An 18,920-nucleotide genomic window follows, 5' to 3' on the forward strand; every position below is an offset into this window, starting at 1 on the left:
TAGAGCATGAGAGATGTACCAGGCACATCTGCTGAGGGCTTCAGACCTCACTTTGCCTCTTCGTAAGAAATTAGTCGCCTGGTTCTGAAAATCTCTGGGATTGACCAGCATGCTGATACTTCCTTTGGTTTCCTGTTCTCTGACATGGTTGCCCTGTCTCATGTTTACTGGTCATAGAACAGGGAACCAATAAAACAGAAACCTCTTGCTCTATACACTTCTGACAAAATGTGTTGGGTGTTTCCCTTACATTAACAATGCTGGCACTACTGTGAGTTAGCGCAGACCCCACCAGTTAAGGGCTCGGTCCCACAAGATTACCCACACTTCAGAGGCCAGCTGGAAGTCCCAAGTCATCTCACCCGGACATAAATGGGGGTGCCCACATCCCCCATCTGGGGTTTGATAATTTGCTGGAATGGCTCATAGAACTCAGGAAAGCCCTTTAATTTCTAACACCTATTTATTAAAAAGGAAACAACTCAAGGACAGCCCAATGAGATGCATGCAGCAAGGCATGGGGGAGGGGCACAGAGCTTGCAAGCCCTCCCTGCGTGCGCCACCCTTCCAGTACCTTGATGTGTTCACCAACCCAGAAGCTCCCAAACCTCATTGTTTAGGGTTTTTTGGAGGTGCATTGCATAGGCATGATTGATTTCATCATTGGCCATTGGTGAGTAAGTCACTCTCCAGGCTCTCTCCTCTCCTCAGAGGTCCAGGAATAGAACAGAAAGTTCCACTGCTCTACCCACGGGGTTGGTTCCTCTGGCAAGGAGCCCCCCTCCTCCAAGAGATGTTATTAGTATGAAGTCAGGTATGGAAAGAGGACTATTACGAAAAACAAAAACTCCCCTCTCGCCTCTGTCACTCAGGAAATCACAAGAGTTTTGGGAGCTCTGTGCCAGGAACTGGAGACAAAGACCAAACATATATTTCTTCATATTACAGTAAAGAGGGGCCTGAGGTCTAGGCTACATTGTATGACTGGGCTGCTGGGGAGGCCATGAATGTACAGAATTCCTATCAGAATTCTATTCAATTAAATAAAGTGGTAGCTTCTGTCCTGAATCACCAAGCAAGGGGTACCTGGATCATTTTATTTGCACCCAGCACATCTGGGATGCTGCTGCTGATACTAACACTACTGATGCAATATCGCTGATGAGCTCCTACCATGGACCACACACATCCTGTGCAATTTACTTCAGATCCACAAACTCATGTAATCCACAAAGCAGCTGCATGAAGTGGGCACTATTATGATTCAGTTTTATAGATGTGTAAACAGAGGCTCTGAGAATTTAGGTAAATATTCCAAGATAACGCAGCTCATCAGTGGGTAAATTGGTTCATTTTACCCAATGAACCAATTTATAATTGGTTATTTATAATATAACATGTTGGGGTTAGTGTTACATTATAAACCTAATGTTTCTAACCACTGTAATATTTAGATCTGTCAGTGCCACTTAGTAATCATGTGATCTTGAGAATTTAATCTCTCTTGAGTCTCTGTTTTATAATCTTTAAAGTGGAAAATATAATACCCACCTGGCAGGATCATTAAGATAGATTTTTTTGTTTATTAACGCATTATTCAATGTGAAAGATTTTTATATTTGTTTTACTTTTATTAAGACTTTGTTTTTTAGAGCAATTTGAGGTTTGCAGAATATTGAGGGGGAGGTATAGAGACTTCCCCCGTCCCGCCACAGATGCACAGCCTCTTCCACTATCAACAGCCCCCACCAGAGCAGTACATGTGCTCCCACTGATGAACCTGCACTGACACATCATTATCACCCACAGCCCACAGTTTACATTAGGGTTCACTCTTGCTGTTGTATATTCTGTGGGTTTGGACAAATGTATGGCTACATATATCTGCTATTATAGTTTTATACAGAGTATTTTCACTGCTCTAAAAATCTTCTATGTTCTGCCCATTCATCCCTCCCCACCTCCAACTCCTGGCAAGCACTGATCTTTTTACTGGCTCCATAGTTTTGCCTTTTCCAGAATGTCATACAGTTTGAATCAAACAGTATGTAGCCCTTTCAGATTGGCTCCTTTTACTTAGTAATACGCATTAAGGTTTCTCTGTATCTTTTCATGGCTTGATAGTTCTGAAAAGGTTTTCATTATTCATACTCTGTGGTTGCATTCAAACTGAAAGAGGAGAATTAAGGAAAGGGACCAAGATGGTGCCATACCCAAGATGCACTTGTTCCTTATGTCTGGTATCTTCCTGGTCTTCAGAGTGACTTGCTGAGTCTCTGATAATGATGAAACTCAGGAGCTCCTTCTCGGACCTCCATCAGACTCACTGATGATGTATTTCCTTACTCTTACGGCCATAACAGTATAAAACACACAGTGGTTTTTTTAATGTGTCCCCCACTCAAAAATGAATGCAATTTAATAACTTTAAGCTGTATAAATGTTAGACAGCTTTTGCTTCGCTCAAGATTGAAGCCTTTGACTCCCAGGAGATGAACCCCGAGTTTGAGTCACACTTGCCTGTGTGCAGAAGTAGATTATAAAACAGGATATCTCATCTGACTGGAGCTCCTCAAGTGGGGAACTAACAAGAACAGCACATACTCTTAAGCCTCCAAGAGAAGGGTTACTATGTGTAGACAATTTCAAAACCCAAAACAGAAGTTAAATAGTTTCCTCGAGCAGGAAAAAAGAACAAGGGTCATTATGAATAGAATAAAAAAGTTAAAGAATATTCACTCATTTTTCTTCATTCAGTGATCCACAAGTGTTCCATGAGCTCTTGTCTATAAGCCCCCGTGTAGGAATTGTGAAGGGAAAATGGTACAGCTTCTGCCTTCTAGGAATTCACAAGAAATAGAAGAGATAGGCATTTCCTATCAAAGATGTACTGTGGTAAGTGCCATAATAGAATTGTGAAAATGTGCTGGAATAATATGAAAAAATGAATTGTTTTAACTGTGGAGAATCTAAAATAACTTTGTGCAGGGACTTGAGGGGCCTGGCATCCAGGGGCCGGGAGGACTTCAGGCAGCTAAGAGTGTTCCAAATTGGATAAATGACTTGAGCAAAGGCTTTAGGGTGAGTGATATCTAGGTTTTGTTCAGGGATGGCAAACACTGGGAGAGGCAAGGAATGTTTGAAAAGATGATCCTAAAAAGTAGGTTGAGACTAGCCCCGGCTGGTGTGGCTCAGTGGACGAGGCACCAGCCTACGAACAGAAAGGTTGCCTGTTTAAGAGGCAACCGATTGCACATCAATGTTTCTCTGCTTCTCTTTCTCCCTCCTTTGCTCTCTCTCTAAAAATAAATAAATAAAAGCTTCTTTAAAAAGAAAAGTAAGTAGAGATTATAGTCTAAAAGTCTATATATACTGAGAGAAAGAATTTGAGTTACCATCTCAATGCAAGGTGGAAATTTGAGAATTTTTTGAGAAAGGTATGATCATCTTTGATTTTTAGGATGAGAGGCAGGGAGAAATTTAAAGATTTTTCTAAAGCAGTTTGAAAGAAGTAGTAAGGGACTGGTAGAACTGTTTTCATCAAGAGATTTGAGAAACACCACTGAGGGAGAAACATTTGACATCTGGCAGGCTGTGGAAAGGAATGAAGTCTTCTGTCCTGAGGCACAGGGAGAGGCGGGCTGTTGTCGACCAGGAAAAAGGAGCCTCTGGCAGTGTTAGATTTGCTCAGGAAAAACAAGCCTCTTTTTAAACCTCTCAGCTTTGACATCGTGCACACCACGCATATATAGTATGCATCAGGAGTAAACAGACTGGAAAACTGATGATCACTTGCTTAGAGATAAGGGCTGCATCCATGGAGGTGAGGGTTTAACCTTGGGGCGTGCCTGCATTCAGGAGCCATAATGGGGGAAGAAAAGCACTGGAACTTGAAAATTCCTCCATTGTATTTTTTCTTTAAATAGCCACACAAATAGCAGTGATTAATTTTGAATGCATGATACTCAATAGATATATTTTGTGGGATATATTAAATAGTTTAAAAATAAATTATGTGTATATATATGTATGTATGTATATAAAAATAGATGACTTTTGCTGATCCGTTGTCTCTCAGTTGTCCATACTTGAGGAGATGTTTAACTGGCTGACCCACTGCACTCTGCGTATGATTGTTAACCTAAGTACCAGATAGGAAAAGTGCAGACATCAAGCCTAGGAGGAAAATACCAGCGTCTGGAGAGCTGTTATTGCAAACACAAGTTATCTGTCGTACAGATGGCGCGGCCCCTTTTCCCTAAGATCTGCCCTCAAGGCCTTTCATCTTCTCTTAGGTGTGTGTCCTTCTCATCCATCTTGCAATTTTTTTTATTTCTTTCTCTTTTTCCTTCCTCCTGGCATATAAACATAAACACTCAAAACTGAACATAATATGAGACCAAAGGGATTTTTAGTATTCATGTGTATATCAAACAAAAATGTAATGACTTGGATAAATCTTGAAAATAATTGAGTAATTTTGTGTGTCTTTACTTATGAATAGGAAGAAAATTGTCTTTAACAGGATACTTTATTTTTTCTTTTATTTAGATTTTATTTTTTTAATATTTTATTTATTTATTTCCTACAGAGAGGGAAGGGAGGGGGAAAGACAGGGAGATAAACACTGATGTGAGAAACGTCGATCAGTTGCTTCTTATATGCACCGGGACCAGGGACAAACCCGAACCCCTGGCATTTGGAATTTGGACCCTGACCTGGAATTTGGACCAGGCCCAGACAACTGAACTGCACTGGTCAGGGCAGACACTTCATTTTTTTCACGTAGTAGTAGTTCTTTAGAAAAATTCTAACATTACCTTCCTACATCCACAGTAAACTTACAGAGATATACGCTAGGTTCAAAAGAAGGAATTAGTTGTCCGTACATTACAGAATTTGACTTGAAACACTCCTGCCGGTAGGTGGCACATGCCCAGACATATTTCTGTGTTGGTGTTCTTTAGCAGGGATCAGGACTGCCTTCATGTGCGTATATGTATGTGCACAAAATTGATTATGATGGCAGCACAAAAAATGTAAGATTTTCCACTGATTTTTATTAACTTTCATTAAATTAATTTTCCATTAATATCTACAAAATCATAAAGTTTTCACTAATTCTGCCATTGGTAGGTGTCTGAGAGGAAAAATGACTAATAAATTTGTAGAATAAGGTCTTGATAATATTGATGAAAAGACAAATGTTATTATGACTGTGTTCATTTAGTCATTAGGTATTTATTGAGTGCATACTATGTGTGTGGTACTGTAAAGGATATTGGGTTATATTGGGGAACAAGAAAGACACCTTACTGTCTTCATGAGCGCCGCAGCCAGACGTAAGCAAGTACTTACAATAATGTATAGAGTATGTTATAATTCAGAAAATAGGGTGCTTGGAACATACCCGACAGGGAGACCTAACCTGTTCTAGAAATTAGGGATGACTTCCAAAGAAAGAGATGTGAGTGACATTTAAACCTATATAGAGTCTGCTTTGAGTAAATTTTAGGTGTTGTTATGTTAGGGTCCTAGTATAAATACTTATGTAATGTGTAAATGCTAACCTAAATGTATACTGGGTATTATCCTAGATGTTAGCAATAGTCACCAATTTATATCCATTTACTCTCAGCACATATATGTGTACATGTACACACATATAGAGAAAAATATGGAATATATATGTTTGGGAGAAAGGGGAAGTATGTGTGTGTGTGTGTGTGTGTGTGTGAGTACGCATTGGTTCTGGAATTAGCCTTCTGCATCTAAATTACAGGGACAGGGGCCATGGTGGGATGAAAATGGAGACAACTGTATTTGAACAACAATAAAAAATAAATTAAAAATTAAAATAAATAAATTATAGCCTCAGCACAATGTGTGACTTGAGGTAAGTTATTTAAGTCTGTTTCCTTCCCTGGAAATTGGAAAAGTGGTGGCAAGTATTTTACACAGTTGCAGTCAAGGTTAAATAGTTCACCACTGAGGTCAGGGCATGAGAAGTGCCCAATGAGGACCGGCTCTGACCACTGTTGTCCAACTTCACACATCCCTTGCTTGCAACATGCCTGTGTTTTATTTAGGTCACCCGCTTTGCAGAAGGCTGTGTTGTAGCATTCTAGTCTTCTTCCCCATAAAACATCTGGCAATTTGATTTACTTCGAGTTGCTACACAGCCTCCCCGCTTACCATCAGGGACACTGAGCAGGCTTTTCTTCGCTGCTTATGGCACAGAAGAATGTCTCAGAAGCAGAATGCCTCCTCCCTGCAGTGCAGCCCCCCTCCTGCCTCCACCGGAGCCTATCATTACAGCTGACTCGTTGAGACTAATGATCTGCCTAGTGATACACTCTTGGGGGTGGGGGGCGGTTAGGGGGAGTGTGTTAATGCTGATGGAAGATGTGGAAGAAAGGTTACCAACTCTTTTATTAAAGGATTTGTAAATCGTGGCATTTCAGCAGATTTGACAATTTCAAACTTCCTGAGAAAAGGATGGAGAAGCCAAGAATCACCAGGGGCAACTGCTTTACGGTTGTGTGGTGGTTAGCCTTCGTCACAGGGTAGCTGTTTGTTATGTGTCTTCTCAGCTGTCCACAGACTGAGGGTGCCCGCTCCACTATTCTTGACTCTGATTTGCCCCTTTAGAGAACTGGCATATGAATGAAAAAATGATTCAAACGGGTGATGTCAAGACTCAGGAGAATCTCCCATTTCTGAGCTCTTTCAATGTATGTTGAATGAATATATTTAATAAATACCATATTTTTTATGGTATAAATACCCTAACAGATTTTAGTCAGTTACTTGTGAAAGGCGTTTATAAACTATAAATTATATACAAATGTAATCATTTCCTAAAACAATAATTATCATTAATGAATACTTACTATGTACTAAGAGTTTTATATTCATTGCTTCATTTTTTAAATCAAAGATTGCTTTGGGGTCATCAAGACATGGCATTTAAGATAAGGCATAAGGATAAGTCATTGCCCTTAAGATTTTAATACTTTTGTGTCTTGATCTTGAACCATGTATGTGGTAATAATTTCTGCTAGAGCACACACTTTCAGCAGCCCAGGTTTCGTACTTTTTCTTCCTCTTCCGGATCTGCTTGTGCCAAGTCACCAGGACATGATACGTATGGCTTCCCCTATGATCTGATTTAGAGGCTTGGCATATGCCTCTGGAAAACCACAGAAGTTTATTCTGGAGAAGTGTAACTAAGCAAGGGCAATGTTCGTTTTTCCAGGATGTTTTGCTGATGTGCAAGAGTTGCAGTCGTCATTGGAGAGGGTGAGTCCAGGAAGAGGAAGAATGAGTATTTAATGCTAATTACTCCTTTCCTTAGATTTTTGCCTTTTTTGGGTTCTGCTCACAGCCCTTACCCCATGAAACTGGCAGCTCAAATAGCAAGATTTCAGGCAATCATACAGCATTCTTTATGCTCTCTGTTCATACATCTCAGCCCCTTAGGGGAATAACTTTCAGTAGCATTCAAAATATCCAGCATCCACTTTTTAACTGTAAGAACAGGAACCATTCAAGAAATAAAGGAGAGATTTCTATTTATGATATTGTTGTCACAATATGAAAGTATAATGCATGCTCATTATAGGAAATTTAGACAAACAGAAAAGTTTAATAATTTATAATTTAATAAATGAAATAATTTATAATACCATAAATAAACACTGCTGTCATTTTGGTTATTGCCTTTCTAAGATTTTGCATATGTATGTGACTGTGTGTATGTGTAGTTTATATTTTCATACAACATAGAATAATGCATCCTTTTATTTTAACATATAGTAATGTCCCCCATGCCATTAAGACATATTTGAAAATAGCCCATAGTTTGCTTTATTTTAATTATGACATTGACTTAAGCACATTACTTTTAAAAATCCAAGCAATATGGGAAAGTGTAGATAAAAAAGTAAATACAGAGAAAGAAAGAAATCTTACCATTTTCAATAACAGGGATGGATCTTGAGGGCATTATGTGAAGAGAAATTAGAGAAAGACAGATACTGTTTGGTGTCTCTTATATGTGGAGTCTAAAAAATAAAGTCAACCTCAAAAAAACAGACAGTAGAAAAGTGACTGCCAGAGGCCGAGGGGGTGGGGAAATAGGGAGAGGTTGGTAAAATGGTAGACTTTCAACAATACGATGAATAAGGTCTGAGGAGCTAATGCAAACATGTGGACTATGGTTGACAACACTGTACTGTACAACTGAAATTTGGTAAGAGAGCGTAACTTAGATGTTCTCACAAAAAAAGAAAAATATGTGAGGTGATGGATGTGTTAACTAACTAAATGGGAAGAATCCTTTCAATGTTAACAGTTTTATTTCTCAGTTAATACCTCAATAAAACTGAAGGAAAGAAAAGATACTGGAACTTAAAAAAAAAACAAGTAGCTACAACCATGAGAGCACACTGTTGAGAAATTAGTAGAGATAACATTTTTAATGTTTGTGAAAAATCTTTTTTTTAATTAAGTTTTAGAGAAAAAGAGGAAGGGAGAGAGAGAAAGAGAAACATTGATTTGTTCCACTTATGCATTCATTGGTTGCTTCTTGTATGTGCCCTGACTGGGGATAGAACCCGCAACCTTGGCGTATCAGAACTACGCTCTAACCAGCTGAGCTACTTGGCCAGGGCTGGTGAAAATTTATGAATGAAATTCTCTTTGTATATATCTATACCCACACATACACATACACCTCATGTATTTGAAGTTCATGCAAGAAGTCATGCATTGAAGTATATTCCATCGGTTTAATAACAGTTTTTTAGGTATAAAATAAACCTTATTAATTGTAGAAAAACATTTTTTCTAACAATAGCAGACAAAATGCATACCACTATCTTCAGTATAACCATCAGAAATCAAGTCTAAACCTATATTATATTCAAAACTCAGGATACATCTAAATTCCTTCTGGCATTAGCAGTTACGTTTAATGTCATAGTGACTTGATGCTTTTTATTCTGCATGTTCATAACAGGGACCTCTTATCCTCTTTAACAGCATTAGTTTAATCTTGAAAGTCACTTAGAGGTTTTTGACAGATACAGTTTCAACACCTGAGTTACATATTCTTTTACAATGCGTAATTCAGTCATAACCTACTTGTCTCATCTTTCAAAATTCTGTGGTTTAGATTTCAAAGAATGCGACAGTTTCTTCTACCTGACGTTGCATGTGACGGTTTACCATCTGTGTACTAATAACTTCTCACTTTATTACTGCATCAACTGGAATCTTTAAAAAAAAACACTCGGAAGGGAAGGGTCCAAATGTAAGTTAAAATTTGCTCACACGACAGGCTATCAATTCTAGTTCAAACCGAGCTAGGAGACCAAGAGATGAGCTGTTAACTGCAGGTGGATAATTCCCACAAGTACAAGCAAAGGCGGGAGTGAGCCTGCTTTGTTAGCAGCTACCAGGTTTCTTCTGACATTGATTACAAGATACATCTCAATTTCAGAGATGTTAAAATGTTTTCAAAAGTCTGTTTTTTGTACTAAAGGAAATAGGTTATGTACAATTTTATGCAAATAGAATATATAATGTTCTGTAACTGTCAGTCAATAGTAGCCATTTCAATGTACTGTATGCAGTGTATGCATGTGTGCATGTGTATGTATATACATGCATATCTATGTAATCATGTTAATGGTTCCCTAATGTCATATCATATGAATGTACCTATCTTTTATTAATAGATATTTAGGTTTTTAGCCCCTTTTTTTTTTTGGCTTTTGACAAATGGTACAATGAACAGCCTTAAACCTATATCCTTATGTATGTTTTTGAATGTATCCTACAGATAAGTTGTTAAAAATGGAATTGCTATGTTAAAGGGATGTGTATTTTGAATATTACTACATATTGCTAAATGTCACTCCAAAATGCTCATGCCAGCATTACGACTAGCGAGTTTTCCATGCCCTTATCAACGCTAAGTTATGTCAGTGTTCCCACTTCTCCAATCTAATAGGGGAAATGCAATATGTAACTGTCTTTGGCTTCATCGTTAATTACTGAAAACTTAAAAGTCTGCATCACATTTCATTCTGTCATAAATCATGGTTTATTTCCCTTCAATTATTAGGCATTTAAGTAGCTTTAAGTTGTCTCACATGCCATGAACATCTTTGCACATATTGTAATTCTTTGACCTTAAAATATTTTCTTAGAGTGAATTCTTAAAATTGGAATTATGTGCTACAATTATGAAACACTTAAACGTTCATGGTACACATTGCCACACAGTTTTCTAGAAGGTTATACCAATTGTTACTTCCACCCTTATGTTACAGTGCCTGTTTCATTATGTTCTAATAAGCAGGAAGTATTTTTTCAGATATTTTCTAATCTGAAAAGATTAAACATTCTCTATGTGGCATTTCTTTGATTATGAGTGAGGCTGAACTTGTTTTCATACATTTGTATTAATTATGGTTCTTCAGTGAATATTTTGTTCTTTTTTAAAGGTCTTCATGTCTCCCATTTGTAAAAGATTCTGATAGGCTAATAATGCTAGTGCTGTGAACTCCAATGTCAGATCTTGAAGTAGCAGGCACTTTTCTGGAAAGACACACCAGACATTTCACAGAAAAGCATACTCCGCCTGCCCAGCGTGCTTGGGTGTCTATTTTGGAACCTCGAATTCTCCCCACTCCTTAAACAAATGCCTCGGTTTTTCTCCTGGTGCTCAGGGACCCGCGTCACTGTCCCCTACCATTGTACTATGGCCCTGCTCCTGTTCGGTTTGGAGCCTAGACCAGGCTCACCTGAGGTTCTCCGACTGTGTCCTCTGACTGTATTTGCCCCTTTCCTGCCTCAGTTCAGGGATGGCCCAGATTGCTCATGGAAGAACACCTCTCCTGGCTTGACCACGCTCTCAAGCTTCCCTTTCCTGTACTCTGTTCCTTTGTATGGTCCTTACTAGATATGCCCCCCAAGTGTCCTGATTAGATCATCCATAACTATGGCACCACAGATATTGTTCACTCAGTGTAAGCTTGAAGAAAAACAGAAACTATTATCCTTCAGCAAAACCATTGCCTTAGTGTTTCTTCCAGAAGAGTTGATGAGGTGTATGAGGTCGTGAACATCCACGGCCCTTTTAAAACTGTAAACCAATGCTTCTCAAATTTTTTTTTCTTTATCCCCCCTCCCTGACCCTGACTAGAACTTTGTTTTCCCATAATTGCTCCCCAGTAGAATGTTAGTATCACAGATGTTCTGTACTTCTGGCTATGTACCATATGTATATCTGTGTGCTTTGTATATTAAAAAGTAAGATTTCTTTTACCTTCCTCCAAGAACCAATTTTCACCTCCTTTGGGATGATACAGCTCCACTGAGAATACCTGTTGTGCGTCCAGCTGGATCATAGAGCGAAGCATTCTAACATGACGGGCAAATACTCATAAGACAGGATAGGGTTCAATAATACAATTGAAGTTAGATCTGGTTTTCATTCTCAACACATCACTTACTGTTGAGCAAGTCACCTTGAGGAAACTGTTCAGTTTCACTGAGCTTCAATTCCTCAGTGATGAAATATATATAATAATGGTGTATACTTCAAGGAGATGTTTTGAGAATATAAGACAGATACATGTGAAGTATTTAGCACAGTGGCCATCACATGTAAGTGCTCTACATAAATCACCTCTTGGTATCATTACTTATATTCTTTGTAGAGCCACGTTCTGTCTGGCTCAGCTTCAAATGTTTGGTCAAATACATTCTCAGTGCTGTTTATATGGAATTGTGTAGGGTTTGGTTGCGCGAGTCCTCATACCGAAGACATTTCATTATGGCTTTGTCTCCTCCCTTATGTCCATTATTAACAACAGTCCTTCTGTTTGATGTGACTTTGATGATGAAAACAAAGTATAGTTAGTTTTTCCATTTTCTGACTCATACACTATTTTAAGATTAATTAATTAGTACATTAATGTTGGATAACAGTTTGGGAACCATAAGCAAAGACCCAGTTTGAAGAAAATTCTCTAAAAACACAACAAAAATGTCAGCTGATCATATGTTTCTGGACAAAGTGGAATTTGAAAAGCAAGAAATATATGCATATATATGCATATAGAGGTATGTATATAGATGTATAGGTATATAGATATATCTCCAGAACAGGTAAGCAGGGACTTATGAAGAGGAAGACTGAAAAAAACTTCAATCCTATTTCATACCCAGAAATTCAGTATCCTTCATTCTATTTTATGGTAACTGACTTAAGTATGCCATCCTCCTTTTCTTGAAGGTAAATGCTATAACTCACCCAGTGCCTCTGTAGGTCAAGATGAGACCTATGTGGCTCCTTATATGAAAAGAGCACAGAGTTAAGTGGACCTGCATTTGAATCCCGACTCCACCACTTACTCTCCGTGAAAATGTGGGAAAATGACTACCTTCTCTCAGACCTGGTTTCTTGATCTGTAATATGTAGAAAGCATATAGGATTCCATGAACTCAATGAAAGTATTGGGGCAAAGTCATTGTCAATTCACAATAAAACTATTAATAACTGAATAAGAAGGAAAAATGGAAGCTTACATCATAGCCACTTCAAAAGAAAATCAGGAAATTGAGAGGCCCTTAGGAAAGTTTACAGAATTCTTAATTAACTCTGCAATGATGGCTCACTTAATGATCGTGCTTCCAAGCCAAATTTGAACCTAGACTGGTGTGCAGAGTTATAATACAATTTTATTGGAAAAATAGGCCCTTTCTCAAAATATCAACACAAATCATTTTTGTTCACTCTAAGAACCCATTAATTATTTGCTCGTGTGTTAATAAATGATACAAATACAGTTTATGAGAACTTAGAGTCCTAATCAAGCCTTTTATTACTATATATGAAATTTTAGGAACCATTTAAGTACATTTATTTTAAGCAACTTTTTTTTCACACTGACTAACTTAGATGACAAGGATATCCTGTATCACATTTAATCTTCACAACTGTAGAAGGTACTATCTCCATTTTACAAAATAATGAATTTGAGATTTAGAGAGGTTAAGTAATTTGTTCAAGGTCACACAGTAAATGATAAAGTCAGGATTCAAATTTAATTCAATATGACTTCTTTATACAGAACGTACTCTAAATTATCATAGAATTGAATATAATTTATTTTTATTAATTTCATCTAATATGATGGATTTTTTTTAAAAAGCTAATGCAATTTCTACTCTCTGCTGCTTTATACAACTCCCGCTCTTCTCTCTTCTTTTATGCGTTCTGAGACTTCCTATTGCTTACGTATGTCTGTTCCATCTCCATCACTCTTACTCCGGGATGTAAAGGTCACTCACCTGCCTTGATTACACTCTTCACTTTCAGGCAGTGACCAGGACGGGTGTGAGATGAGGCGTCTTCGTTAACTCAGGACGCAAACATTCATTTATTTATCAATTTTAATGTCCTTTTACTCAATTTCTGTACCTAAGTATTTTGCTATCTTTTTTTAAAACCTTTCTCTTTAAAAATTTCTCTCCCTTCTCTTTTTCCTTTAACATTTTATATACACAGTCTATACTCCATACCCACCTTTATATTTCAATTGACTACTCAGGAAATGCTTTCACAAACTAAGGACCTATCTTTTAAAGATTTCCTACTATTATTAGGAATTTCTTTTTAGCTTTAAGGTGTGTGTGTGTGTGCGCGCGTGTGTGTGTGATCTTGCTTGGTAATGAGAGTCACAGAAAAATGCCTTTCAGAAAGTATCCTCATACACTGAAGACTCTGGGCGCTTTTCTCCATTTCTCGGAACTCCCTAAGTGTGCATACCAATTGCTTTCCAGGACTCTGAAGTTGCTCTTTTGTCAGAACTCCACAAGCTGATGGCAGCAACTGATCCTTCTGGGCTACTTCAAATGTGCCATCAGATGCCTATGTAATTTGTTCTGACTCTATGCTCCTAGAGTAGAGTAGGCAAGAGTGTGGGATCCAGAGTCAGGCAGTCCTGTTTAGAATTGGCATCCTAGTTCTGTTCTTGCTTCTCTCTAACTGGGTGGCTATGGGCAAGGCTACTGAATGATGCGAAACGTTAGTTTGCGCATCTGCAAAGCAAGGTTAATAATGATAGTTGCCTTATAGGGGTATTATCAGGATTAAAAGTTAATATAAGTAAAGCTCCTTGAATAATTTGTGGTAAAAACTTCAGAATTTTTGTTGGTGATGCTATTGTTTTTGTTAGAGTCAGGAGACCTAGGATTGATTTTCAGCTTATTCACTTACTACCAGAGTGACCTCGGGCTAATGAAATGGAGATAATTATATGGAACCTAATTATCCTTTCTATCTGTAAAGAACATAAGGCCATATTAGTATCTGATATTTTATTTCATTAAAGGGCTGACATAATAAATACTGTTTCTACCTTGAATTCTTTAAGAATGATAATAATAATATCAAATTATAATATTAAACTATTTTCCAACTTTATATGGTGCTTTATCTTGTAGTCCCCCTCCATGCTACAAGCTCCGTGAAGGGAGGGGCATGTCTTAGACTTTTCTGAGTGTCCCTCACCACCCAGTACCCTGTCTAATTATTGCAGGAACTCACACCTGAATGATTCAAAAGAAAAATATGCATTCACCCAACTTTTATCTCCTATTGGTCCAAACAACTTAAAGAGATATAATAACCACCTCGGTAATATACAAAAAAATTAAACATAAATGCATAAAATTCATTGGTCTTTGATAACAGAATTTTACTGGTGGAAGAAACCTGAAAATTCTAGACTAGCTCTGTGCTCATTTGAAGTAAACCATTTGTGGTGTCACTTCCTTTCATTTCCTACCAAAATAAATACTCAACTTCAAAGAACCAGCTTTAATACAACAACCTGAGTAAATCTGACCCTGACAAAATAACAGCTACAAAAATGACAATAATAATATTTCTTGAGTACATGCCACGCTAAGGACTTCACAAATCGTATCCCATTTGATGTTCACCACAAGCCGTTAACAGAGATACTATTATTTATTCTATTTTAAAGATAAGGAAACTGAGTCACAAACTAAATAGCTTACTCCTGGTCATCCAGATTGTTAAGTGGAGGAGCCAGGGTTCACAGCTAAGTCCGTATGACTTCAGGGCCCAAGGCTCCTTTTGCTAAATCACAGAACAGTGCCCCTGTGCTGCTTATTTGGCTGTTAATCATGGGTAAAAAAAAAAATCTCATAGTGTTAGCACTTTATTGACTTAAGTTCTTGTTTGCATATATCATTGTTATAAAATTTTCCATATGTTTATATCTTATTTCCTGGGAGTTTACATATTTGTGTCTCCACCATTGTCTTGCACATTGTAGGGGCTCAGTAAATGTTTGGCAGATCCCCTCGAACTTCCAGTGAAGAGATACTATTTTCAAAGCAGCTTATTTCTCTATTAGAAAGTTGTTCCTACTGTTTAAATTCTTTAAAATACTTATGAACAACTTAAAATTATAGAATTCTAAAACACAGATAGTATGTATTTTGTTGCCTTCATACTATGGTTAAAGTTAATTGAATTGCCCAGGATCACAATACTATTAACTTGCAGATCCATGATTATGAACTCTGGTCCCTTGAATCAATGTGTGGGTATTATTTCAGATATTTGAAAATAGTCTCTAGTCCTCTCTTAGTCCACTAAGGCCATGAGTTTTGAATTTTCACCATCTTAGATTCTCTTCTGGTTTTAACCAGTTTTCTAATACTAATATTAACAAAGACTCTCTAAGGTACTACAGGGGAACAGAGGCATTCGTTTATTACTAATGGCATTTTAATTACCTATAATCTTTATGTAAAATAATCTGTCATTCTTAGAAGTCAAAAATGTATCTCTACAGTTTGGTTATTCTACTTTGTAGTAATAAAACTATATCTTAAGAAAGTAATTAAATAGAAAGAGGAGACCAATTTATAAAAATATGGATTTAGAGTAATTGCTACCTAGAAATGACTCAATGTTTGGAGAATATTTGTAGGATAATATATACTTGTCAAAAATGACATTTAGACCAGATAGAAATAAGAAAAATTATGTAATAAATGAAAAAAGTAAAATAAAAAATGGCATATTAATTGCAATGCAAAGGGATATACAGAAATGAGAGTTGTAAATTGTGGATCCTTTAAGATAAAGGGGTTCTTTGTAAAGTTCGGGAGTTTTCTCCTTCCCCGACATTATTGATAAATCTCCTACAGTCCTTGTAGGAGTGAATGTGGAAGTGACTGTAGCAGAGGAGAGAGTTGCTGGAGCGGGAGGAGGTGGGTGTTGAAGGCAGATCTGGATCGACTGCATGTCTTCATCTGTTATGTCTACTGTACCAAAATGCCACATGGCTTACAAACAGCGACAGTTGATTTCTCACAGTTTTGGAGACTTTAAGCCCAAGGTCAGGATGCCAGCACCATTGGATTTTGGTGAAAATCCTCTTCCAAGTTGCAGACTGCCAAAGTCACGCTGTGTCCTCACATGATGGAAGGGCCAACCTAGCTCTCTGGGGCCTCTTTTATAAAGGCACTAATCCCATTCATAAGTGCTCCACCCTCATGACCTAATCATCTCCCAAAGGCCCCACCTTTTAATATCATCTCTGTGGGCATTAGGTCTTCAGCATATGAATTTTGAGGATACATAAACATTCAGACTATAGCAATGACCACCACATTTGTTTACATAGCAGAGAGTAAGCAAAAAAAAAAAAAAACAACGAGTTACCAAGTACTAGACATTAAAAGCCAAGGGAAGTTAGTAAAAGAAGAGACTAGCATGAACTAGAATTATCAAGGATAACTTCATTGAGGAGAGAGATATACAAAGGGTAGATTTTTTTTCATAGCCAGAGAATAGGACAGAGGTGCCTAAGTTACTGACAAAGAAAGAAGCAGAACATATAGTCTGTGATGGGGTGGGGGCAAGTACCTATTTTTGTCTGATAGGACAAAGCACTAGCATGAGACATACTTAAATACTTAGTAATTACTAAAACTGTACTGCTCAGCACCATGCCTAGAGATTAATAACGAAGTTAACAATCCTAAACCTTGTTCCTTTTAGAAACCTCAAGTTATATTAAAACCATACAAGAAAATGTTTCATTTAAACAAACTCTATGACAATAAGAAAAACATGAGCTTTATAGGGTGGCAAATCTAGATTTGAATTTTAGTTTTGGCACTTAACTAATTTTATTGTCTTGAGCAAGTCACTTACATCTTTGAGCTTCAGTTTTCTCTTCTATAAATTAGGAATAATAACGCTTACCCCACAGAGCTGATGTGGGGTTGAATGATACCATCCGTGTCGGGTGTCCCGTGCAATGCCAGTGTAGGTGTTCAACAAACATGAGCGCTGCTGTTATTTTTAATAGTGTGAATTGGTGCATTTATGTGTTTGTGCTAAGGCAAGGTGTACGTTTTGGTGGTGCATTTTTTGGACATGTAAGCTTAAACCTACTTGATCTGACGGTAATTGGGAAACAACCCAGAATTTTTGAAATGGAAATACTCCAGAAAAGGACAGTGTGTTACATGGTACCCCATGACTTTTTGTCTCTAACATGAAGAAAGGCTAAGAGTTTTACGGGCAATTGCGTAGGGTGAATGCTCATATAGGAAGCTAATAATTTTCTTTATTAACCACCTGCTGTACAAACTGTCATGCAAATACTGCCTCATGCTTCATGCCAAACATTGAAAACCCCTAGGACTTTATTCTTCTGCTTGGATTTTTTCCTTTAATAAAATACACAACTGAATTAATTTCAAGTGTGTTTGTCTGTAAACCAGCCAAATATTTCTTTTTCAATACTTGAGCTTTATGTTGAATATACAGTTATTGTTCTTAGCACATTCCTTTTTTTCAGTAGTAGTGTTCAGTCTTTAATCCTTTAGTGTAGTTCCACATAAACTAAAATGCTGGTATTAATGAAAGTTTTTCACTTCATGCAGGTTCTTCCAGGGGGCCCAGCCCCCTGACCATGGGGGCCCAGGACACCCTGCCTGTTGCAGCAGCATTTACAGAAACGGTCAACGCCTACTTCAAAGGAGCCGATCCAAGCAAGTAAGCCCGGGGCTTGGTCCAGTGTCATTTCCGATCTCTGACTTACTCAGTGGACGATACTCTAAGTACAACTACTTAGTTCCTTGTCCGAAAACCAGAAGTTCAGCTGACATTAACAAGTGGCATACCTAGAATGGAAGGGAAAATATAATTAGAAGTATTAATTTACTGCTTTTTAAAAAGTGATCCAAAATTTCAGTAGCCTAATATCTTACTATCCAAAAATCTCTGATTTAGTTTTGCTTGCAAGCAACAGAAAACCCTAACTCGAGCCTGTTGACAATGAGAAAATTTATTATCTCACAGAAGTAAATGTCCAGATCATGTCTTTTATTGCCCTCATCTTTTCTAGACTGGAATCACTTACATATAAACTAAAACAATGGTGCATTGGAATAAGAATATTTTTTTTAAACTTCCTATAACACCCAGAGAAGAGGACAAGTTATATGCTACCTTTACTAAGTAAGGAAAAACTTGCCAAAAAAATTTATAATCACAGCAAAGTAAATATTCTAGAGGAAAATGCACCACTTTCTATTTACCAGAACCTGATTTCACTTACATCAGGACATATTGATGAGGGACTTGACCTGAGCGTATATGTGATATAATTACATATTTTGTCTCCATATAAGGAGTTCCATGGAAAGGGTTCAGGAAGTCTATGGATTTCCTGGAATTATATTGCTTATCTTATGTGTGTACATATGTGCCTTTGTCCACAGAGAGTGTCACAAAGGGGTTCATGAGCCATGAAAAAGAGGAAAGAAAAAAGTTAAGAGTGATTATT

At 37.5% G+C, this 18,920-nt stretch overlaps 1 protein-coding gene across 11 annotated transcripts in view; it reads left to right on the forward strand.

The window, feature by feature from the left end:
- The window catches only part of SGIP1 (SH3GL interacting endocytic adaptor 1), a 193,139-nt gene that overhangs the window by 154,117 nt on the left and 20,102 nt on the right, over positions 1-18,920 (forward strand). For all 11 annotated transcript variants that reach the window (XM_053920514.1, XM_045199489.2, XM_053920511.1 and 8 more), the window contains one exon: positions 18,016-18,127. In XM_053920514.1, coding sequence (XP_053776489.1) covers positions 18,016-18,127 — 112 coding nt within the window. The remainder of the gene's footprint in view (positions 1-18,015; positions 18,128-18,920) is intronic.

This window comes from Desmodus rotundus, chromosome 3 (assembly GCF_022682495.2).
Source record: "Desmodus rotundus isolate HL8 chromosome 3, HLdesRot8A.1, whole genome shotgun sequence".
NCBI classification, from domain to species: domain Eukaryota; kingdom Metazoa; phylum Chordata; class Mammalia; order Chiroptera; family Phyllostomidae; genus Desmodus; species Desmodus rotundus.